Source organism: Ovis canadensis, chromosome 3 (genome assembly GCF_042477335.2).
Source record: "Ovis canadensis isolate MfBH-ARS-UI-01 breed Bighorn chromosome 3, ARS-UI_OviCan_v2, whole genome shotgun sequence".
NCBI lineage: Eukaryota > Metazoa > Chordata > Mammalia > Artiodactyla > Bovidae > Ovis > Ovis canadensis.
Window position 1 is genome coordinate 182385122 of NC_091247.1, and position 25474 is coordinate 182410595.

Consider the following 25474-nt stretch of genomic DNA (forward strand, 5'->3'; position numbering starts at 1 on the left):
TCTTCTTACCTGTCTTATTTTATTACAAAAAAATCAGGGACAAGAAACTTTGCAAATGAAAAGGCAAAATTTACTTTGATAGAAAACAATTTTAATTAAATACAGGGGACAGTAGCAGTAAATATAAAACATAAAATTCAGTATGCAGGGAGGAGGGAACCCTAGAGAGCTGAAGAGGCTGAAGGGACATCCGCTGACAACAACTGATGCAAATCTGTATTTGAGACCTTCTCACAGACCTTAGAAGTAATACATACCTTGTTCTTGGTCACAGAATCTCACAGACACAGGAGCACAAAACATGCACTCAATCATGAACGCACGTTCAAACCTCTACCCCTCCACACACATGGGGACACACACAGCCTGATTTCACCCTTTCACCCAGCTTGCCTCCCTCTGTATTCCTGACGCCTTGAAAAAGAAAACTTCCGGCGTTCCACAAGGGCTTTACAATTCCAGTGTGTACTGTCTTCCGGCTCTGGGTTTATAGGAGCTGTGGGATTAAGGGCCATTTGCTTCCTGGAGTCTAAACAGGCAATCATGGGGTTGGCTTCCCGCTCCACTGTCCACTTATCAGGTGCAGACCTTCCCAACCAAGGAAACCTGGCTGCTGCTTTGATGTTTTATACTTCAGGTCGGTGGAGATCAAAAGAAAACCCTGAAAAGGATGCAACAACGAGGACGACGTCAAACTTGGGGGTGTGCAGCCATAGGATGTCTAAGTCTGCCTGAGGGGTGAGGGGGACGGGGCTTCTTTCCTGGGTCCTACTATATCATGCCCTCGTCTACCCCCACCTCCTTGTCAATGCCTCAGACAGAGGAACCGGCTATTTTGGATTCTTGTCACCTTGTGCGACTTAAGCAATTCTAGAAGGGGACATGGGGAGGGAATAGGGGGTGCAGAGTAGTACATGGGATTGGAGAATTCTGTCAGTATCTTACATCTACCTCCCCAAACCAAAAAGCCCCAGAAAGGAAGAAATAAGGTATTCTGAAGTTTGTGAATAATGATTGACCAGGAAACCACTTTACAGCAGATCCCTGAATCCAGAGGAGTGTCTTTGGTTCAGTCCAAAGTTTGCTCACTAGGGGAATCGGAAGAGCCAATCTGGTCTCGAATATGCCCTTTCCAGCTACACAAACCTTTTCACCTCTCTGAGTCTTCCTGCCCTCATCTATAAAATGGGATTCACAATCCCAGCCTTACAGTGTATCTTGTGGAACAAATAAAAGAAAGGGCACTAGTGCATCTTCTTGTACTGTGGTGTGGATAAACTTGGCTTCAGGGGGAAATCAGATTTGGTCCGATGTGGGGGTTTTGTTTTTTTTTTCTGGTGTGATTTTTAAACTCAGGTTTAAGGGCTTTTCATTATTTAAGAGCTATTAAGGGCTTTTCATTATTTAAGAGATATTTAAGAGCTAAATATCTCGTTTATAAAATTCCTTGGGCTGGGAAAAAACAAAGCAGAACAAAATAAAACAAAAAGTGAGCAAAATAGGAAGAGGTGCACTCTATGATGAAAAGAAACGGGGCAATTAATATTGATAATTCTTACCTCAAGAACTTCAATATCTGAATTGACGAGCGAGATTTTGTGTGGGTTGGGTAGAGGAAATCCTTGCTGTAATTTCGCTAAAATACAGAATAAGATGTGAAATAATTGGGCACCGGCATGGAAGATTTGGTAAACTTTTTAATAAGAGACTAACAAAAAACTTTTTGATAATTTATCCTTCCACTCTTCCTGGTTCTGTGCCTTCAATTCCCTCTGATATATCCCTAGCATTTTCCTGAAAGAATGGTTAATTAATCTGTGCTTAATAAAAATGTACTTGCAACTATGTGTATCTGGATGGCAGAAAAAAAAGATAGCAACTCATCCAACTTGTATTTTGAAAATACCTTAATCAGTGGGTCCTGAGAATATTTTGATTTCCAATACAAAACATATTTTAACCAAGCTGCACTCAAGATGCTACCTTTTGTGAACAATTGCAGTGTAGGTCTGGGATTGTCATTCCACTGTCTATTCCAGTGGTGATATTTGCATAAGAACCACAGAGACACCCTCAAAGAGAGCTTCATCTCATTTCTGGCTGACCCAAAGGAGACTCTTGACTGCTCAAGGAGAAGAGTTTTAATTTCCTTAGCTCAATCAGAGTTAGCGGTTCTTGCTTGCAAGTAGGGTTGCTAACAAGGCTTGAAGCTGGAATATTTAATTTCAAAGCCGTATAGTTGATGGTATCAACTCTGTCAATTCTGGCCCTGGCCTGGATTCATAATAACACATTAGCAAGTACAAGCTTCAGGATGGAAAGTCCGGGACAATCCCCAATATGTAACCAGTGTCCAAGTTACATTGTTTCCCCAGACTCCCTTACCGTTGGCTAGTGGGAGGACTCCAAAGTGGAGAATGGAGGACAGAATATTCTCAAACCTCAAGACCTAAAATGAAAGGGGAAACTGGATCAGTTGCTAAATGAGGGTATTTTGAAAGTACGATGCCTGGTTTGGACATGCACTCTCCCAGACCTTATCAGAATGGGCAGCAATAATCAACATCTCCCCATAGACATATTCTAGGTTTCCAGACACGGAAACCTATTTTGTGGAAAACCATTTTTGTAGGGTTTCCTAATTTTTGTTCCTCATTGAAGATGGGCATTTTTGCCTCTCTACACTGGATCATGGTGACAAAAATGCAGAGGGGCCACACAATGGCAGCAAATGTGGCAGCTTAGATATCAAGTAAGACAATCTAGAATGGCCAATAGATATTCTAGTTAGTGGTCTTTCATTAATTTATTAGGAACTCCCCTCGCAGGAGTTTCCCTGTGTTATGCTCTATAGTCAATGGCACCACCAGAACATGCAATTTATCTTTAATAAACTAAGTAGTTGTATAATCTTAGCAAAATGCTTCCCTCATAGCTCAGTTGGTAAAGAATCCTCCTGCAATGCAGGAGACCTTGGTTCTATTCCTGGGTTGGGAAGATCCACTGGAGAAGGGAAAGACTACCCACTCCAGTATTCTGGCCTGGAGAATTCCATATACTGTATAGTCCATGGAGTCGCAAAGAGTTGGACATGACTGAACGACTTTCACTTCAGCAAACTGCTGGTTCCTGGGAAGACTCAGGTATTAAAAACAGACTATGATGAACTTCAGTTCATTTAATGAATGTTTTTTAAGCATCCTATATGCTTAGCAATAATAAGAACCTTTTTGCAGCTTAGCAAGGATGGCTCTGAAGCAGACTTCCTAGGTGTATCTCTTGTTTTGACCACCTTATTGTGTGATGTTGGGGAAGTTCCTTAACCTCTCTGTGCCTCAATTTCCTCAACCATAAAGTGAAGATAATAATACTAATCCCTTGGGGTTTTACCAGGATTAAACAAGTTAATATTATGTAAAATTCCCTATATACACCATTGTCATTTTTTTCAGAGATGTCTACAAACATTGCTAAATGCTCCTGAAGGGGAAAATTGACCCTAACTGAGAACCATTTCTCTATAACATAAGTGACATGTAGAGACAAGGTAGAGACATAAATTGGTGATTTGGCTGATCTTCCTGAAGCTTGGGGCAGAGGGTTTCCAAGTTGTATGGTGGGATGAGCTCTTCCAATTAGGAGGTCACCAAGCTAGACCACTCCAAAGAGGCATCTACACAACCAACCTTAACTTAATTTTAGGAGATGGGTAGAAAACCTTTGAAGAACAAACTGAGCCATGCCTAACAATTCATTTAGGGCATCATCCTTTGGTGGTCTGAATCGTAAGCTCTAGGGGATTATTTTATCCAAAAAAATGACATGTTCCTGAAAATGTCTGTTCCCTCCCCTAGCATTACATAGTCTTAACAATCTTTTGAATTCTTTTAAAAGTCTTTTTGAATATATACAAGGGAATTCCTCTCTTGCTTAATGGTTAATGGGCTTGGTGGATGTGTAGCTACATAAAGAATTTTAAAATCAAAGCCTACACTAAGAGGCAAAGAAAACAATTATCCAGTTACTATATAGATTTCTCCTTTTTCCCTAGGTGGGAACTTGGAGAGCACTGATTCTTACCTCAATATTGCTGCGATTGGACTCTGGCAAAGAAAGGCGGAATCTGAAAATGAAACAAAACAACAAAAAACAATAGGAACAAGTTCAAGGAGGGAAGGCTTAAGAACAACCACATCAGTAGAAAGAAACAGAGATAAAAAGAAACAATTTTTTCCCTTTAATAAGTTATTATTCAGAAGCCACACAAACTTGTGGGAACATCGAGTTCTAGTACATCTTCCCCCCGTATTTGCTGCTGAATAAGCAGCGCAGGAGAAAAGGAAACAAGATGGGTTGCCCAAGTGCATTCGCTGTAAGGGACTTACTGTTGCCAACTTGAAACACAGAACACTTTTGTTTTGGCTGAGATATGCAGTGTTTGACACCTTAGTCCTCCTACCAGGAGTCAGACCAGGCCCTGGCAGTGACAGTAACCAGCCCTAACCATTGGGCCACCAGGGAATTTCCCAGAACATTCTTAACAAGCAGTCTTTAAGTCTTCTTGCCCTAAACTCAACCTTGTAACTTCCCCAAGTTAGACTGGCCCCTTATTAATAAATATGACAATGACAATGATGACGAGAGTGGTGGTGACATGGACTCTTCTAGAAGCTATATAAACATTTAAAATGCAATCTTCCCAATGACTCTGTGAGTGATGCTACTATTACTGCCCCTTTGGCAGACAAGAAAACTGATGATCAAGGAGTTCACAAATAACATCTAAGTGTCTCCCTATCTATGCCCCTCTTCAATAAGGTGTGGCCACTTTATTCGGCTGTGCCTCTCCCAAAAATATTTCTGCTATAACATTTAAGAAGTAAATGTGCATGGAAGAGGTAAGTTTGCTTATTATCAGTCAATATCATGTTAGTATGAATTAGGCTTTGAGGTTTCTTTAAAGTGACAGCTAAGAGCAAAAACTAGAAAGACTGTTAATTCTGACAAGGATCAGAAATGGTACCAGAGGGAACTTTTCAGACATAGTGTTTCCATCTCAAGGGGTGCAGGTTCAGTTCCTGGTTGAGAAATTAAGATCCCACATGCCCTGAAGTGCGGCCAAGAAAATAAATTTAAAAAAAAAAAAAAAGAAAAGAGATGATATCAGAGGCCCTGTGGCTCAGACTGATCTTACTAGAAAGTGAAGACCAGAATTTTTAGGGCATCCTTGAAGGAAGTAAGCTGAGCAGTTGAACATCACTTCAAGATACTGCTGGGGAAATGTGAGGTGGATGCCTCCCCCTGGTCAACCTGCTTCTTATGAGGGACAGTCTAGGGCAGTCTAGAAATTCGGCCTACACGAGAGAGGAACACACCTGTGAGTCTCCTTTCTGTTCTTCCATGACATCCCCAAACCATGAGTGGTTACCATCTGAGGTTCCTACAAACCAGCTGTCCTCTTCTTGGGCACGCGTGCTCAGTTGCTAAGTCGTGTCTGACTCTTTTGAGACCCTGTGGACTGTAGCCCACCAGGCTCCTCTGTCCGTGGGATTATCCCAGCAAAAATACTGGAGCCAGTTGCCATTTCCTACTCCGGGGGATATTCTCGACCCAGGGATGGGACGCGTGTGTCTACTGTGTCTCCTGAGTTGGCAGGCGGATTCTTCACCACTGGGCCACCTGGGATTACTTCTGTTTCCTAGTTCTCAATTTACCCTGCTAGTTTGAAGTGAAGTGAAGTCGCTCAGTCGTGTTTGACTCTTTGCAACCCCATGGATTGTAGCCTACCAGGCTTTTCAGTCTACGGGATTTTCCAGGCAAGAGTACTGGAGTGGGTTGCCATTTAATGGACAAGTCTCACTAACTAAACTCTTCCTGTCCTGGCTCTGAAAAACACAAAAGCTCAACTCAGACCACTAGGTGGCAACCAACTTCACTCCTTTGACCTTGTATTCTCCACTTGGCCCCTAACCTGTTACTTCAAGCCCTGCAGTGCTGGGCTGTGTATATTCGCTCAGTCATGTCTGACTCTTTTCGACCCCATGCACTGTAACCCGCCAGGCTCCTCAGTCCATGAGGATTCTCCAGGCAGGAATACTGGAGCGAGTTGCTATACCATCCTCCAGGGGATCTTCCCAACCCAGGAATTGAGCCCAGGTCTCCAGCATTGCTGACGGATTTTTTTACAGTCTGAGGCACCAGGGAAGCCCTAAAGTCCTGCTACTAGCAGCTAATTTTTATTAGAGAAATACAGAGTAGCTGGAGAGAAAGGGAGCTCAAATAGTTCTATGTTTCAGGCATATTAAAGTATAACCTATTTTATTTAATTTTGGCTATGCCACATGGCATGCAGGATCTTAGTCCCCCCACGAGGGACTGAACTTGCATCCCCTGTATCGGAAACGTGGAGTCTTAACCACTAGACTTGATAGTCCAGGTAAAGCCTATTTTTAAGGGTTTGGGGGTTTCCATGGCTGTCTGGTGGTTGACTTCACTCCGTCACTGTAGGGGGTGCGGGTTTGAACCCTGGTCAGGGAACTAAGATCCTGCGTGCCACATGGCAGAAAGAAAGAAGAGAAGAGAAAAAGAAAGGAACATTTTGGAGGTTTATTGCTCTGATCGAAAACCAGAGCTAAACTGCAAGTTTTAAAACACAGCAAAAGAAAAATTTTCTTCATATTCTGAGTTAATGTAGCAAGTGTGGCATGCTGAAGGCCGAGTGGACCAAAGCGCAGACACTGGCAATGCCTTTCCTGCAACCCGGTGGCCGTGGCAGACGTTGACAATGAACCCCTGCACGCAGTCCCTATAATAATTGCTTCTCGCTTTACCCTCTGACTATAAGCTCCCTGTGGGTTGAGATCCAGTCTTAATTCCCTTTGTATTCCTAGGACTGAGTACAGAGCGTGACATATATCACGCATAGTTTTCCCTCATTCACTCATTGACTCTTCTAGCAGATATCTATTGAATACCTAGTAAATGTCAGCCCTGGAACTGGGACCAGAGATAGAAATGTGAGTAAAAATCAAACACAGTCACTATCCCATGTAGTTTGCAGCCCAGTGGGAAGGCAGACGTTAACCAAACAATCGCACTGATGAAGGCTTAATTAAAGGTTAGATAAAAACTCTGAAGGAAAGAAATGCGTTCATTGAGGTAAATGACAAAAGAACCTGATCTAACTTGGTGGATGCAGTAAGGTTTCCAAGGAAGGGCTGTGTCTTAGAGTTGGCATAAGAAGGATGAGCAGGATTAAAAAGGCAAAATGGAGAAGGAAGGGGGAAGGGGTCTGGGCAGAGGTTGCAAAGGTCTGCGTAGAGAGAACAGAAAGCTAGGGAGAGAGCTGCAGTTTGATGCTAGACAGACAGACTGTGGCTGGCTGTCTGACCAGGCTAGACCACTCAGGCCATGTTAGAAATTTCATGTTTATCTGGAAAGGAAACTATGGAAGGTTTCTAAGGAGGGGCGGGGGATGTCAGTGCTCTGTAAAGACCACTCTAGTTGCACACGGAGAAAAGATTGGCAGGGTGAGGATCCCAGGTGCTTCTTCTATGCTCAGTAATGTGCTAGGCAATGTGAAGAATTTTATTGATATCTGTATTTTTGAGGGATGGGGAGAAGCTGTATGTGCAGAAAACAATTATAGGATATTACAAAACAGCTTGTATTCAGGTGCTGTTTTATGGGTTTGCACACTACTTGTTGCAGGAATTCTGGGAAGGTGCGAAAAGGTGATAAGACCAGAGTGGATTGTGTGTGTGTGTGTGTGTGTATAATATGGGAGGAAAATAAACTGTCCTTTGAGAGAAGCACTCTGTATACTACCACGTACAAGCTCCTGTTGCTTAGCACCCAGTACTGTAATTGCTTGTTAATCTGAGTATTCCGCTCACTAAGCTGAGGACCCAGAAGGTAGAAACTATTGTTTTTCTCTCAACTCTCTGTATCAAGAACAGGGCAGAACATATACTTGGTGCTCTATAAATTCTTACTGAGTGTATGTATGGATAAATGAGCAGATAAAAGATGGATGGGAAAGTGTATATTTCAGGGTCCGCAATCCCTGGGCCATGGACTGGTGCTTGTTAGGAACGGGGCTGCCCAGCAGGAGGTCAGCCACGGGTGGCAATCAATGCCGTTTGTTCCCCGTTGCTCCCCACTGCTGGCAACACTGCCTGAACCATCTCTCCCCATCCCTTCACCCCCACCCCGGTCCGTGGAAAAATTTTGTCTTACACAAAATCGGTCCGTGGTGCCAAAAAGGTTGGGGACCACTGGTCTGATGGACTGAGGTCACCTTGAGGGTGAGGCAGCTGAGCAGTATGTTCGCTTTAGGGAGGGAAGACAGGCTGGTTTGAAAGGTAGGACCAGATGCTGAAGATCTTGAAAACCCTAGGCTGTGAATTTAATCCAATGATGAACACTTTTGAGGGGAGACATATGTTGAGCCTCCTCCAGAAGTAAAGGATTCTCTCTCTGAGGAAAAGTTTCCCAGTATTTTAACTCCATTGCTTTCTGCAATCTAGAAATCTGCCCTCCCACCAATGAGATTGGGAGAAAGGGAAGAAATCATTGGGGGTTGCTTCTCCAAGAGGGGCTCCCACTGTGGCCTTCCTTTCCCCTGGCCTCAACCGTAGCTCAGTGGGAGGGTGGAGACGGAATCAGCCCGGTTGCCAAGCCTGAGCTCTGCTGGCCTGTCTGAGCACCGTTCCAACAGAAACTGAATCCATTCTTCCCAGACCTGTTTTCCTTTCTGTTTCTCACCAGATGGCTCACGCTGGGAAATGTTTATCTGCCCAACTGTGAGAAGTCGAGTTGGGTGTGATACTATCTGCTTGTAGGCAGCTATATTTGCATTCTCTGATGGTGCTGCGTGGGAGAGGTAGTAGGGCAACTGTGTGTGTGTGTGTGTGTGTGTGTACGCATATGCATGCACACGCACCTGTGTGTATGGTAGTGGGGTGGGGTGCAGTTTGGGAGCATCCAAATTCTTGATTATGGGAATGTCAAAAAAAATGTTCCAAACTCTAAATGGTTGAGCAGTCATGTGCACTGGATTGCCTTGAGCTTTACACGTGATTAAGAAAAAGGGTTAGAATTAAGTGATCTGTATGAAGGCCAAAAAAGGGAAAGTGTTGTTTAATTTAGTCTCTGAATTAGTCTCAAAAACACCTATTACATGACCAATCTGGATTGGAGTTACCTCCAAATAGAACCGTTTAAAAAAAAAAAAAGGACTCAAATGTAGAAAGAGCTGTAACCCCGAAGGCCAACTGTGCAGCTTTTAAGATCCTCCTGACTTGTCATGTCTCTTCGGACCAATTTTTCCCGTTTTATTTGGCCAAACTTTGATCCCAGAATGGGGAAAGAATAAAGCCCTACCACTAGTTACAACAAAGTTTCTTGAGCACTGATTATGTGCTGGGAGCTGTGCTTTTCACACATTCTCATCTCTACCAGTGGCTTCCCTGGTGGCTGAGACGGTAAAGCCTCTGTCTACAATGCGGGAGCCCCGGGTTCGAGCCCTGGGTTGGGAAGATCCCCTGGAGAAGGAAATGGCAATCCACTCCAGTACTATTGCCTAGAAAATCCCATGGACAGAGGAGCCTGGCAGGCTGCAGTCTATGGGGTAACAAAGAGTCGGACACGACTGAGTGACTTCACTTCAGCAATACGACACTCTAAACAGGGGCTGTGTTATGCTGAGGAAGAAACTGATTCTTAGAGGGGTCAGTGGACTTGTACAAGGTCACAAGTCAGCAAATGACTGAGGCAGAATTCACAATGAGACACGCTTGACTCCAGAGCCTGTGCTTCTAATTGGACATACCAAAGAAGTCAAGTTTGTTACTAATACTCCAGCTTTCGCTTCTTTAGCTTTCCTTGGCCGAGTTTCATTTAATGCAATGAGAAAAGGGCTGTGCGCTTTTACCATTTTAGGACATGCAATGCCAGTGTCTTCTCTTTTTTTCTATCAGTACTTAAAATTGAGAAAGGACTTGCTGCCTATTTCAGTTTAACCTGACTCCATGCTCTTAGTTTCCTCCTCCAGGCAAGGATATTTATTTTATAAGTTGAAGGTCTAAGTGTCATTTTCTAAGTCTTGGCTATTAACCACATCGAATATAATATAATGTAGCAAGTAAACAAACACGCATTGCTCTGAAGACTCACTCAGATTCAAGTTCTAGCTCTGCCATTCAATAGCTCTGTGACTCATGTAAAAAACTATTAATAAACAGAAAGCTTGATTAAATAGAGTCAGGAAACCAGAAGGGGGAGCGCTCATACCCTGGAACAACAGAGAGTCCAATAGGAAGAAGGAAGCCTCCTCTTATTTTCTAGCAAGGATTCAGTTGAAGAAAAGTTATGGACTCTTTAGTACAGCCCTCTTGACTTCCTTGTCCCCTCTGTAAAAGGGTTCTCCTTCCTTTGCCGTGTGGGGGCTTGTACAAGTCTCTCCATGGTTATAGACCCCAAAATGCAATTCTCTGCTTGTCCCAAATTAAACCATGTTTGCTGGAGAAATATCTGGCAGTCCATTTATGTTGGTTAACACTTAGTTAATTGACCCATATAAACCATAAAATGGGGATAATAAGCTTCCTCTAGGAGTAATCATTCAGTCTACAGACATGGTGCTGGGTTCTGGAGATACAGGCTGTGAGGTTTAAATAGTATATGTGTGGTGCTTGGCACAGGACCAGCAGATAGTAAAGGCTCAATAATGAAGAGTAGTTATAAATAATAGAGTAAAAGGCTATTTCTCTAGTAGCCATCACTGGGCAGGAGGCAGAGGAGTGAGGTATTTTCTGAATAAAACTCTTGAAATACTCGAATAATTGAATATTGCCTTCCCTTGACTGAAGCCAGCATCCAAGTTTTAAATTGCCATCTTTTTTTTTAAAGACACTAAACATGCACTTTACATTTATTAACTCACGTATTCCTTACAAGTCCTTAAAGTAGGTTATACTACATCATTTTATAGAGGAGAAAATGTAGGCCCAGAGACATTAGGAAACTTGCCTGAGATCCCACAGCTAATGATATCTGGGCTAGGACCTGAACCAGCTATTCTGAGCCTGTGATTTCACCTCCGGTCTAAACTCTCCACCTTGGATTCGCCTCTGATTTCTACATCTTATATCTAGGGAGCCAGCCCTGAGCAGCTCCAGAGAGCCACCCTCAGGAGAGGATGGTTAGGAAGGCTATGTGTTCTGGGGGGATATGTTCAGAGGCCGTGTGTCCCCTGGTTCTTCTCAGGGGTGTTTCACTGATCCCCGTCCTCTTTACACCTCCTCCTGCTGTGTCTCTATGATGTGTGTGTGTGCCTGAATGCTAAGTGGCTTCAGTTGTGTCTGACTCTTTGCAACCCTGTGGACTGTAGCCTACCAGATTCCTCTGTCCATGGGATTCTCCAGGCAAGAATACTGGAGTGGGTTGCCATGCCCTCCTCCAGGGGATCTTCCCCACCCAGGGCTCAAACCCACATCTCATATCTCCTGCATTGGGGCAGGCAGATTCTTTACTACAATGCCGCCTTTCCTAGTGCCGCCTGGGAAGCCCCTCTATGATGTCACCTAGCAAACCAGCTCCCCCTGCAAAGCCTCTTTCCCAGAGCCCAGGAGCAGAGGCGTGGGCGTGTGGGAGACAGGGTTACCACTCTTGCTGCCAAAGATTAAAGCATTCTGTCAGCCCAGCTCTGCTCCTTTGCAGCCTTGCTTCTGGGTCTGGCTGGACCCGAGCGATGCCAGGCCCACCAGCCTTGCCCCCAGTCTGTTCACTGCCTGAGGCTTGCTGTTGTACCACAGCAGGAACCACCCTCAGACTCAATGCATGTGACCTGTGCAGTGCTCAGAAGGACTCCGTGCTCAGTTTAATGCCCTGCTGTCTCCATCTTGCAGCTCTCACAGTACTGTGACTCAGGCACACCAGCTTCCAAATTCTGTCCTTTCTCATGGCCTAGCTCAGATACTGCCAGCTCCTCACTTCCATCCTTTTCCCCTCTCTCTTCCTGCTCTCTGGCTTCTACCCTCTCAACCATTAAAACTGCCATCTCAAAGATCACCCATCAGGGTTAAGAAATTCATCAGCCTTGATCTTCTAGAAACAGGGCTACATCATGACATCTGGAGGCCTGAAGCCTTTGGGAGTTCTTCCTCCACAAAAACAAAACAAACCAAAACAAAAACAAGCAAACAAAAAATTAAAACTGATCTTCGAAGACTGATGTGTTATAAAGTCATGGTATAGTACAGTGTGGATTGAATTCATTTTAAATTTCTTATTTTAAAATATATTAAAACATTTTCATGAGTCCCTGAAGTTTCATAGGCTCTGGGCACCATGTCTATTAATGGAGAAATCAGTCCTTCTTTGAAAACCTGGGTAAAGTTGAGGAGAAAGCCCTCATGAAACCTTTTATCTCTGGGAAACCACACTACTTTTTGCTTTTATCACTCCTTTTATTGGAAAAGCAACACAGTTTTAAAATTTTTTTTAGAAAACAGCTGACTCATAATCTCATATCCTAACACAATCCTTCATTTGTAATTCACTTTCTCGTCGGATGGAAAGCTGTTTTACATGGTTGATTGTTGTGTTTATGCAGTTCTATATTCTGCTTATTTCATTTTGTATTATTTTCCTGAACATATTTTCCATGTTCCTACAATAGTCTTCTTAGCCATCAAGTTGACTTATGGTGATTGACTTTTCTCCTCTGTTGGTTTCCCAGCCTTTTTAGATTCTGATTTGTCTATTTTATTGCTTCCTCTTCCTCCTTTCATGGATTTAATCTGTGCTATCTGATTCTGTATATCCTCACTCCTAGGTTGTCTGGTTCATGACTTCCACGGGCTTTATAAGGGCTAAAGACAATGGGCTTTGAAGATGATCCTTCCCAGTGGCAGTTAGTGTTCAGTGATCTGTGTACATGACGTGCTCCAGCTCTTTCACACTGCATGGCTTGCATTTGAGAGCCAGCCAGGCCATGGGGCATGGTCTAGCTAAACTCTACACTCTAGTAATGGGATCTGAATGTTAGAGACTGAAGGTAACTCAGAAGTGATTCTTTACGACTTCATTATTTTACAGATAAGGCAGCTGAGGTTCAAAGAGGTTAAAAGACTTGATCATGGTTCTGGAACCAGGGAGCAGGGGTTTGAAACTTCATTCCTTGACCTCAAAGTTTCATTCTCTTTCTTCAATAGCATCTATTTTAAATTTGTTGAAAAGGAAATTCACTTTTTATTGCTATACTATTAGAATGAGAATTTACATTGTAGAATTAAACTTATGCTAATTTTGTTGCCAGATTTATCTGAATATTGTTTATTGGGAAGAAAAACAATTTATAATACAATTTTCAGTTAGGTCCATACTTTGAAATTATCTGGACTGTTACAGGAGAAATGCTCAATGATTCATGTCTATTGGATGATAACTTCACTTGTGTTGTGAATGTTCACTTGTCTCTTGGCCTGTTGATTCACTTGTTACTACCATCCAACAGTCATATCAACTGAGCTTACCTGTTCAGAGATAAAGAGCAGATCAGTCTTTGTCCCAGAATAGCCAGGGCAACATTGGTACTAGCAACCTGCAGAGAACAAAGGCACTCATTAGTAAGATGAGTGAATTTGTCCATTTTGGCCACAAATATCACTAGCCAGAGCAGAAACATAAACTTTACTTTCATCTAAAAAAATATTAAAAAGAAACAGCGCTTGAAAATACTGCCTTGCAGGTAGGAAGACTAACCATAAAGACTTTCTGTTTGAAGATCTCCTTCAAGTTATTTTTCATTTTCTTCTAATCTCTCTTTTCCATGCATGTGTATGTGTGTGTGTGTATGTTTGTGTGTGTATAGCATCACACTTAGGTACATTGTTCAGTCATTTTCTCTCAGATTGCATTTGGCCTTCATCTACTCAAATAAACTTGAACTCCACCCTGATAGACTTATTTTTTTAAAAAAAGAAATTTGGTTATTAATGTAACTGAAGCAGAGGAAAGAGCACACAGCATGTGGGGAAGGGTTGGGAGCTATTGAATGAGAACTGGCCTCCATAACTTCCTCTACCTCAGTCTCAACCCTGCCCCCTCCCCTAATTGATGGAGCTCATCCCATCCTTCCAAACACTTAGCAGAGCCTGCAGGTCAGTGGTCTACTGCACAGACAGGATTGGTATCCATAGGCTGCCCTCCTGACCCCGCAGACTTACAAAGTCCATGGAAACGATGGTTTCCGCAGTTGAGTTCTTGGGCTGGGTGAGTATCATGATGGAGGCGGGGATGTCCAGGGTGAAGTTACCTGGTAGTAAGCTGATCACAGGAGGCTCTGTTGCCGTGACCTGTACCATGAAGGGCTGGGACAAGATGTAGAGTTCTGCAATCTGTCCACATTCAGGGAAAGAGACAGAGATTGGGAGTCATGAGATGAAGAGGAGCTATCACAAATCTGGGGTGGCCTGAGGTGATTAATCTTACATCATCACAGTTAGAAAAAAGCTCTTTAATAATAATACCAATAACAACATAGCAATAAGAACAGCTGGCAGGTACTGAACACATACTGTGTGTCAGGCACATGTCAGGACTCTCAGTATTATTTCGTTCAATCTCCACAAAATCTTTGTGAGGGAGGTTCTATCAGGATTCCCATTTCACAGCTAAAGAGAGTGAGCCTGAGAGAGATTAAGCAATTTTCTCAAGGTTTCAGGCAGATAAGTCATAGAACTAGGGTTCAAGTCTAGGTCTATCTGACTTAAGATCCTTGCTCTAAACCCAGGATGCTACACAAGCACCTCTGGGTCCTCCATGGCAAACCACAGCCTTTCAATACACTGTGCCCAATACTCAGGTGCCACGCCACCATGATCTTAGTAGTTGCTTTGCTAAGGTTTCAAATGGGCTCCTGGTTGCTCGGATGGTAGAGAATCTGCCTGGAATGCGAGAGACCCAGATTCGATCCCTGGGTCGGGAAGATCCCCTGGAGAAGGGAATGGCAGCCCACTCCACTATTCTTGCCTGGAGAATTCCATGGACAGAGAAGCCTGGCAAGCTATAGCCCATAGGGTCACAAAGAGTTGGATACAACTGAGTGGCTAACACTACTATTACTAAGGTCACAAATGTAAGCCCTGTTCCTTCCTTTCCCACTTCAACTAATTATTTCAAGTGTGGTGGAACTTACAAAAGGAGCAGAGGATTTATTCTATGAACTTACAATGTCTTCACTAGAAACTTGCATTGTTCAGTTTGATATTTGATTAAAAGACAAAACTCTTGGGACTTCCCTGGTGGTCCAGTGGCTAAGACTCCATGCTTCCAATGTAGGGGGCCTGGGTTCAGTCCCAGGTCAGGGAATGATATAGATCTCACACGCCATAGCTAAAGATCCCGCATGTGGCACGATAAATAAATAAGTACTTTTTAAAGGACAAAACTCTTAAGAAGGGAAATACAGATGCAAGCTTGAACCAAAAAGGAATACAAAGTCTTCCAGAAGTAACTGCAATGAAAGCAAATACACCATTAAGGAGCCAAACCCTGAGCACTCACCCGGGTGAGCATGTTGCCAAGGGCTTGAGAGTTGTGAAGCAAATGGTTGGAAATCTGGAAAATGAAGAACATCGTGTCACTGGAAGGTTTATACCTGGCTTGTATTTTCAGGGAAAATGCAGCATTCTCTATAATTTTTATGAATCATGAAGCTGTTGCACCAGAAATGCTTAGTGTTTGAAGGTGATCTATCATTTCATAGCCCAACCACAGGAACTCAGAGGCCCACAAAAGTAAAGTGACTTGCCCTTAGGTCACATAGGAAGTTACATCGCTTTGCAAAGTACCTTTTAACCTTGGGAACACAGTGTACATCATATAGGTATGACCCAGATGTAAATGTTTTACAGTGGTTAACAAGAAGTCTTGTTTTATTGCCCTCATTTTCAGACTTTACTGAGATAAACAATGCATAAGCAATTTATCTTCACAGATGAACGATTTTCAAGCCTGAAACTAGAAATATCTCATTCTCAGCGGTGTCGGAGCTGGTGTTGCCACCAGCATTTTGAACATAAGATTTATAACTACTTGTATAATTTGGACCTAGAGAATGGAAAGAGTCATAAGGGATGCTCAGTGAAAGCTGTTAGGTGACTGGCTGGAGAAAGTGTTCTCGTTACAAAAGGGAGGGCGTGACAAAGAGGATCAGTGAATATCTGTGCTATTCACTGATCATTGTAGATGTCAACTGTAATTACCAATAGGAGAAATCTTTATGTTGGCATAACACAACAATAATAATAAACACGTATGGAGCATGTACTCTGTGTTAGGTATTGGCCTGAATACTTCACATATATTTAAAGCTCTTTAATGCCCCAAACAACCCTATGTGTAAGGATTTATTATTATTCCCATTTTCCAAATGATGAAAATCTGGCATAGAGATGTGAGGTACATTGAAACTGCCAAAATTTCACAGGTATTCATCACATGTAATAAGTAGTGAAGGGGGTTCTTAGTATTATTTAAGATCAATCTAGAAGAACATAAAAAGCTGAAACTGGCAGAACTGGAAAGCCAGCAACTCTCCAACTAATATCAACATTCATTCTGCAATCCCTTTATTCGTCGTCCTGCTAGAAGTGATAGTGTCTACAAAGGCCCGGGAATAAGAACATAACAACCCCCGTAATGGGATACTTAAAATAAGATCAAATGTCGGTGTAGATTGTTATCATCCATTAACATTCCTCACCTCTTTTGTGGTGAGAGTGAAGCTGAAAGCCCCAGCTGTAAAATAAGCATAGGACGCAGACTTAAAGAAATATTTGGAGATCCCGACGTAGAGCATAGAGTCACTGCGTTCCGGGAGCACAAAAGGAACTGATGGGAAGGGGGGATATTGAAGAGTTTTCAACGGGTAGAAAACGCCCTGTGGGGAAATAGAAAGACCAGTGTATTAGGGGAAGACTCAGCTGTGCAGGATTAAAAGGAGGTGGACCCACTCAAGCCAGAATATGGAAAATCGCAGAAACTCAGTAGGGATGAGAAAACCATGAGTCCTCTGACTCCTTGACTATGGACTATGTTTCAATGCTTTGATGACTTCTTGAGCACATCTGAGCATGTCTTGTTCACCCTAGGATGTAATCTGGTGAGAATGTCCTTTTTGGTCCCCTTCTCAGAGAAAGGAAGGCAAGTGCCTGTGTCTGGAGGGGACAGCTCTGGATAGTTCCCGAAGTGCCACGTAGAGAATTAGAGATGTCAAACCTCTGATCTACAAAACCCATGACTTCTGAGCATCTGGGGCATCACAGACACAAAAGGACCCAGGACGCTACGTGGCTTAAAGAGTTTTAGTGACATTTTAAAATGCTGACCTCGTTAGCTATAGGTTGTTATTACAAAATGGTGTCTTGTGTAACATTTAACTGATTTGAATGACTGAGTCCTTGAAACATAAGTCTGTATGCATTTAAAAAAACAATGATAATAACTTTGGAGCAAACTAAATGTAACCACAGTTACATTTTCTAGAATCAGCAAACACCATTATTATGTGCTATTGGCCCTGACCAAGATCAGCAGCCCTCAGTTAAATTCACTAAGCTGAGAGTTAGGAATAAGTAGAAGTATCAATATTTACAACATACCGATCTGTTGAGTTCTAATAAATGCAGACTATCTTACTTGCTGGCTCTTAGCCTCAAACCTTACTCCCAGAAGTAAAGACAACATGATACTTTTCTTGAAGAAGGCAGACATATGTTACGTAATCCAAACAATCATTTACCAATCAAGAAAGTGTTCAAGAGTCTTTTAAAGGAACATAAACATGAGAGAATTCCTTGAAAGAAAATTAAATTATTGGAAGAGAACGTAGTTATATTTCCTTCTGCATATAATGTTTGTTCCTCGAATATTGGCTGTTAATGGCCAAAATCAGAACTCTGATGATGACAAAATTACCTTCAAATTCAGGTCAAAGTAATTCTCAGTAATTTCTGGGGAACTGACTAGGGAATAATCCAGCAGAGTATAGTTGTCAATCTTTCTTAAAACTATAAAACAAAGAAAAAAGAAAATTTACATTCATACAGGTATAGTATAACCATGATTAATGTTTACCCAGAACAATATAATTCTGAACCCTCTGTTATTTAAAACAAAAATTAACTATTATCCTATTTCTTAAGTAACACTTGCTCACTTTTCAAAACTCAGGAAAAATAGATAAATCAAAAGAAGAAAGTAAAAACTTCCATTTGTCACCTTGCCCTGAGAGAAACATCGATAAAATTCTGGCTGTTGTTCAGTCACTAAGTTGTGTCTTGACTTTTTGCAAACCCATGGATTGCAGCACCCTACGCGTCCCTGTCCTTCACCATCTCCTGGAGTTTGCTCAAATTCATGTCCATTGGTACACCAGATTTTCGTCCATATCCTTTTATACATGCTCCCAGAAGTGAAGAAATTTGCCCACAGCAAGCCAGGACATGGGACTCTTCCCCTGGTTCTTTCCTCATCTTTTCTACATCTTCTTACTCTTTCCTTACCTCGCCAATCTATGATTTTTTATTCTTCTATCTGCATCCATTCATCAATCCATCTGTCCAGACACCATCTCCTTTCATCCCTTATTTATTAAACTACTATGAGTCAGGGACACAGAGAAGAGTCAAAGTTCCTCCCCTCAAGGAACTCGAGGCGGAACAGGAAATTAACACAATGTAATAGGAGCAGACCTATAGCTGAGCTCTGGATGGTCCGGCTACCAACTGAGCCTTATAGTCTTCCTCACCTTGGCATCAATAAATCCACTTCTTCCAGTTTTCCAGGTGCCCAGCATAAACCCTGGGGTCATCCACCCCTGACTCTTTTCGTGATCCACATTCAACGTGTCAGCAAGTACCACTGTCACTACCCTCCAGGTACACGTGGAACCTGAGCACCTCTCACCGTCTTCCTCACTCCATCCAGGCGCCTCCCTTCCTTGCCCATATGGGTCACTGCAGTAATCTCTTAAGTGGTCTCCCTGTCCTACAATTAATATCTTAAGTGGTCTCCCTGTCCTACAATTAATATCTTAAGTGGTCTCCCTGTCCTACAATTAACAGAAGCCAGCGTGGTCTTAAAATATAAGCCAGGACTTGCAAGGTGCAACCAGGACTCTCCAACGACTTCTCCTCTCAGACCAAGAGCCAGCCTTCGTGATGACCTACAGAGCTCTGAAGCTCTAACCATCTGCTTTCCCCTCTTTGACCCTGTCTGCTGACACCTCCCCCTCGTTCCTTCCGTTTCCAGTATGGCCTCCTCACAGTTCCTCCAAGGCACTCAGCATGCTCCCACAGGGGCCTTTGAGCTTGAGTTTTCCTCTGACTGGAAAGTCTTTCATCCAGATTTAGGAGCAGCTGCTCCCTACTTCATTCAGGTCCTTACTCTAATGCCACTTGTTCAGGGGTGCCTTTCCCAGCCAGGCTATTTTAAACAACCCCACCCCCACCCCCGCCCCCCTGCCAGCCAGTTCCTTCCCTGGTTTAGTTTTCCTCTTACCATTTATGGCAATGATACTGTAGATGTTACTAATTATCTTGCTGGCTGGCTGTCTCCTCTCACTGGCCCCACAAGGGCAGGTATCTCTGTCTCCTAGGCTTATTGCTGCATCTCCAGCACCAAGAATAGCACCCAGCCTATTCCAGGGGCTCAGCACATCACTGGGGGATGAGTGGATGGAGTGCAAAGAGATAGAAACACCCAGAGTATCATGCGAGCGCTGAGGAGCTGGAACTATGCCTGAGCTGAGCCTTAAAAGATAAAGAGGAGGGAACAGGACAGGGAATGGCTGAGGGACAGGAAGCAGAAGGAGCTGGGCTTAGCACAGGTACTCAGTGAATATCTCTCAAGTGAATAAATGGATGAAGAGGGGAGAAGGCTTTTCTAGGCAGAGAGGACAGCAGGGCGGGAGGCAAGGGTGGGAGGCAGGAGAAGCAGTTTGATGGCTGGAGCAGCTAGAGGAGAAGGATGAAGTCCAGAGAGGTGAGAAGGAGGCGGACCATGACAGGCAGGGCTTGTAGCCCATGAAAAGGGATTTGGACTTGATCCTGAAGGCAGCTATAGGAACCGCCAAAGGGATTAGAACCAGGGGTAACTGGTCAGGATGAGCATCCATCATTCTGAAGAGGATGGATTTAGTACCAGAGCTGGGATTCAAGCTCACGAGAGTTTAATCCTCTGCCTTGCATCTTGTCTCCCAAAGGCATCTCCTCCTGCGGTGAAGCTAGCTAACCAGCAGAAAAGAGCGGGCCCTACACACTCAGGTCAGTCCCCGCATGCCCCTCCCTGCAGTGGCACTAGTTTGCAGGGGGGAAAGCAGACCGGAGAGCTGGAGCAAAGCCCACCTGGAGAGCACCTGAGTGCGGGGTGGGAGAAGAAGCACCCGGAAGAGACGGCTGTAGGACTCACCCTCCAGCATGCTGAGATTGGCATTCAGCGCCTCCACCTCACCTGTGATAATGGGACAGAGCTGGCCATAAAAGGGAAAAAAAATGCAGGTTATCACATTGTACCGGACATCTCTGTTTCAGGGCCTAGACAGTGCCCACAAAGGCCTTTCAGTGAGAAGACCTTCTCCCTTTGGACTTTCCCTTAAAGGTTTCCCTTAAATGAGTTGATGTCCACAAGCCTCAAGTTCCTAATGAGTGGGTGGTGTGCCACTGAATGCTGGCTCATCTTCAGAGCAACTGGGACTACACCCAGCTTGCCCCATCAAAGAACGAGCTCTTGGCTTTCCTTCCTGTGGCACGACAGGACGTGTGCCCAGTCCATGTGCTATGACACCTGGGGAACCTGCTGAGCCTTTCCTGACAGCAGGGATGCCCCTGCCTCTCACCTCCACTGTCAGGATGCCAGGCCCTGCCCCGGGAGAGTTAGAGCAGGGACTTGACTTCCTCGCTGGGCTGCTTTGAGATCTCATTTGATCAGACATCTACTTAGATCAGAACCCCTTTTGGAATCAGAAAAGCAATCCTGAATCACTCCCAAGCACATCTGCAGGAAGGAGGAAAAGTACCAAGGTGGGTGCCACGTGCTAGGCATGTGCTGAACACTCAGTGTGGGGGTTACGAGCAGAGGCTCGGGAGCCTGACTGCCTGGCGTTGGATGCCTTGGCAAGTTCCTTGTACTCCTTTGCCTCAGTCCCCCCATCTGCAACCTGTGGATGATAATAGCATCTGCTATGTCATAAGCATTCAATGAATGTTAGCGATTGTTAACCCCATTTTGTCTTCACTACAGTCCTGAGAGGCAGGCACTACTGTCCTTTATTTACAGATGAGAAAACTGAAGCTTAGAGAAGGTGAGCAAGTAGATCAGCAGGATTTGAAATCTGGTCTGACATGGCTAGACGACTGTGGTCGGAGCACTCCTGTCCTTTTCCAGTGACACAGAGGGAACCCTAGAAGCAAAGCATCTATAAGCTCTATGTCATATATAAACTCCAGGCAAGCTTAACTATCGGCTTCTTGTTGGAGGCCAAAGGACCATGACTTGTTTTGAAAGATGGATGAGCAAGGGTGGGGTCTCTTAAGGTGACAGCACTCTTTCCCAGCCTCTCTTTAATATGCACATTCGCTGGCACTCAGCAAATTTCAGGTCAGGATGGAGAAAGATAGAAAGCTTCAGCATCCTGGGGCCAGCCGGGCAACCTTGTTGGACAAGCTGCTTAATGTTCCTGTGTGTCGATTTCCTCATCAACGTTCATTATGCACCTCCTGCCTTCTGAGCCCTGAATTCAACACAAGGAGGATGGAGACAGCCAGACATCACCCTTGCCCCTCTTTTCCAGAGATGAATCTCCTTTCTTTTCCCTGTCCTCCTCACTCCTCTCCTTGTCCCTCTAGAAACATGTGAAGTGTTCAGGGAAGATACTGACAGGATTGGAAAGAGGGCTCACCACCAATTCCAGCTTTTCCTTCTTCAAATGCTGACTTCTAGAATCAGGAAGTCACCTTAACTTATACTATTTCACTTGGCTGGAAATATCCATTTTTTTCTCCCATTCCTTACCTATTCAAATCCTACCTGTAATTCAAGGCCAAGTTCAAGTCCTGCACCCTCCAAAAATAGCAACAGGATCTATTTATTTAATTTTTCCACTTCTCTGAACCCCTTCACTTCAATCTAAGGACAACATAGGTATGTACAAGATTCAAATACTTATTCAGTTAGTTTCACAAGTCTGAACTGGGTTTTCCTAAACAGATGAGCTTATTCCTTTTTCATATCCCCAACAGACTCTAACCTAGTGCTGGGCATGCAGTAGGCACACAATAAACCAAATCTTTTTGACTGTTTCCCCACCCTGAGGTGAGGATTTGAGGGAAGGAGTGCTGTTTTACTTATCTCTGTACCTCTAGCACCAAGCATAGTATTTGGCACATAGCAGGCACTTGAGAAACTATTAAGCTGCAAAGGGGAATGTTTGTGAAAGTGCCTTGGGGAGTGCTTAGCACACAGTTGGTGCTCAGGCAAGGTTTATTGACTTAGAGGTCATCAAAGCATGGTAGAACTGCTGCTGGCAGCATGTCACTGTGGCTGGATAATCTTTAAGGACTTACCATTTCATTTAATTTCTTTAAAATGGGTTTCTCCATGGGCTCAGCAAAGGAGTTGTATAGGACACTAGGAAAAAAAATTTTTTTAAGGCTTATACAGAATCATATCTGCCAGTTAATAACCACCCCTAGAAGCTGCCTGGGAATCCAGCCACAGCCTGGCCACTTCCCACCAGGGTTCCCTCGCTCACCTGAGCTCTCCAGAAAATGAGACGTCGGCATGGCTCACTTGAGCATAGCAGTCTTGGAGCTTCAGGATCGGGTGACCAAAGTCATTTCGGGACAGGACAACTATACCAGTGAAATAGACCCCAGAGAGAAACAGGTCAGCTGCTCCTGTGTCTTGGCTATTGAGACAAAAAGTGCAAGGTTACCCAAGCCTGGGCAGGGGTGGAGGTGGATCTTGTTCCTCTGAATCTACGCCCATAGGAGGGCTTACCCATAGGCTGTAAGCCCCAGGAGGGCAGGAACATCATCACCTCTGGATTCCTGGCACTTAACAACAGATAGGAGTGGAGCTGAATGGATATTTACTGAATAAATGAAATAACAAATATGTGAATGGTGACAGCTCTAGGCACCTTGTACGTATTTCATCCTGAGTGCTCTGGCCCCCATCGTGATTGGGCATGTTTTAATATTAACCACAGTTCATATATGAAGCTTGTTTGGAGGGAGAACATAGGGGTAAAGTGGCCACAGCTTATTTAGGACGGGCATCTAGATGGGAAGGCGACACTTAGATGTCATCTGTGAACTCCTTGATGGAGGTTCATCTCCAGGCCCCAGGATTTACCTTGTGGCTTGACACAGAATAAGCACTCAATCTATGGTTGATAAGTCAGCAAGGAAATGAATAATACATGAATCTCTGCTTCTTATGAGGGAAAATGTCATTTTTCTACTGTCTATAAGCCCAGAGTTCTTGAGAGGGAGATGAGTGGTATTCAGTACCATTCATAAACAGATGCAGTAGGCACTCAATAAATGGATGCTGAACAACCAAATGGGTGAATGAATGTGTTATCCTGGGGCATCAACCAAGGCAGACCTAAACATTACACTCAAGATAGTGACTTGCACATAGTAGGCAGTTTGTAAGTGTACCTTGAATCTGATCCTTTCTTTCTATAGAAGAGTGCAAAGGCCTTTTGGTAGAGGGAGAATTGGGCTCAAGCTGACTACCCTCCTCCAACCTCCTTATGAGGTAGGAAGGCTTATTTCTAAGCAGTTGTCCTTACAGTTAGGGAAGCATGTTCAAAGACTAGCTCAAGGTCAGATGGTGATTCACTGGGACTCTGAAATGTTAAGCTCATGTCAATGCCTCTAACAGTCAGGGACTTCTAGCTCTTAGGAAATCTTAAATGGCACATTGATCAGTGGCTCTGCCACTGATGCTTTTCAGGCCCCTCTCCCTTGTCCCCAGAAAAGATATTCTGTTTAAAATCTCTCTTTGAAGAATGCACTTGAGAAAGACGGTTAATGTTAGGTAGTTCAGTTCAGTTCAGTCGCTCAGTCGTGTCCGACTCTTTGCGACCCCATGAATTGCAGCACGCCAGGGCTCCCTGTCCATCACCATCACCCGGAGTTCACTCAGACTCATGTCCATCGAGTCCATGATGCCATCCAGCCATCTCATCCTCGGTCGTCCCTTTCTCCTACTGCCCCCAATCCCTCCCAGCATCAGAGTCTTTTCCAATGAGTCAACTCTTCACATGAGGTGGCCAAAGTACTGGAGTTTCAGCTTCAGCATCATTCCCTCCGAAGAAATCCCAGGGCTGACCTCCTTCAGAATGGACTGGTTGGATCTCCTTGCAGTCCAAGGGACTCTCAAGAGTCTTCTCCAACACCACAGTTCAAAAGCATCAATTCTTTGACGCTCAGCCTTCTTCACAGTCCAACTCTCACATCCATACATGACCGCAGGAAAAACCATAGCCTTGACTAGATGGACCTTTGTTGGCAAAGTAATGTCGCTGCTTTTGAATATGCTATCTAGGCAAATTGGAAGTGGTCAAACAAGAGATGGCAAGAGTGAACGTCTACATTCTAGGAATCAGCGAACTAAAATGGACTGGAATGGGTGAATTTAACTCAGATGACCATTATATCTACTACTGCAGGCAGGAATCTCTCAGAAGAAATGGAGTAGCCATCATGATCAAAATGCAGTGCTTGGATGCAATCTAAAAAACGACAGAATGATCTCTGTTCGTCTCCAAGGCAAACCATTCAATATCACAGTTATCCAAGTCTATGCCCCAACCAGTAATGCTGAAGAAGCTGAAGTTGAATGGTTTTATGAAGACCTACAAGACCTTTTAGAACTAACACCCCCAAAAGATGTCCTTTTCATTATAGGGGACTGGAATGCAAAAGTAGGAAGTCAAGAAACACCTGGCGTAACAGGCAAATTCGGCCTTGGAATGTGGAATGAAGCAGGGCAAAGACTAACAGAATTTTGCCAAGAAAATGCACTGGTCATAGCAAACACCCTCTTCCAACAACACAAGAGAAGACTCTACACGTGGACATCACCAGATGGTCAACACCAAAATCAGATTGATTATATTCTTTGCAGCCAAAGATGGAGAAGCTGTATACAGTCAACAAAAACAAGACCAGGAGCTGACTGTGGCTCAGATCATGAACTCCTTATTACTAAATTCAGACTTAAATTGAAGAAAGTAGGGAAAACCTCTAGACCATTCAGGTATGACCTAAATCAAATCCCTTATGATTATACAGTGGAAGTGAGAAATAGATTTAAGGGCCTAGATCTGATAGATAGAGTGCCTGATGAACTATGGAATGAGCTTCGTGACATTGTACAGGAGATAGGGATT

The 25474-nt window shown here is 43.8% G+C and overlaps 1 protein-coding gene across 1 annotated transcript; it reads right to left on the reverse strand.

Annotated features, from left to right (window-relative positions):
• Nucleotides 1-69: 69 nt before the first annotated feature.
• On the reverse strand, nt 70-23814 carry BPIFC (BPI fold containing family C). Its single transcript, XM_069585262.1, has 12 exons — nt 22820-23814; nt 22632-22695; nt 20479-20539; nt 17986-18077; nt 16772-16948; nt 15571-15624; nt 14232-14402; nt 13539-13606; nt 4081-4123; nt 2386-2449; nt 1560-1636; nt 70-661 (listed from the first exon to the last, which is right to left on the reverse strand). Exons 2-12 carry the CDS (start codon nt 22665-22667, stop codon nt 542-544), a joined length of 963 nt encoding a protein of 320 aa, XP_069441363.1. The 5' UTR covers nt 22668-22695; nt 22820-23814; the 3' UTR covers nt 70-541.
• Nucleotides 23815-25474: the final 1660 nt, after the last annotated feature.

Bases quoted from the DNA above. Each gene is read 5' to 3' on its own strand.
- BPIFC (XM_069585262.1), bottom strand. From the start codon at position 22,667: ATGGAGAAACCCATTTTAAAGAAATTAAATGAAATG. The intron at 14,403-15,570 runs GTGAGTGCTCAG...GAATGTGGACAG, and splicing joins TTGGCAACATGCTCACCCGG to ATTGCAGAACTCTACATCTT. The intron at 4,124-13,538 runs GTAAGCTCAGTT...TTTCATTTTCAG, and splicing joins TGCTCTTTATCTCTGAACAG to ATTCCGCCTTTCTTTGCCAG.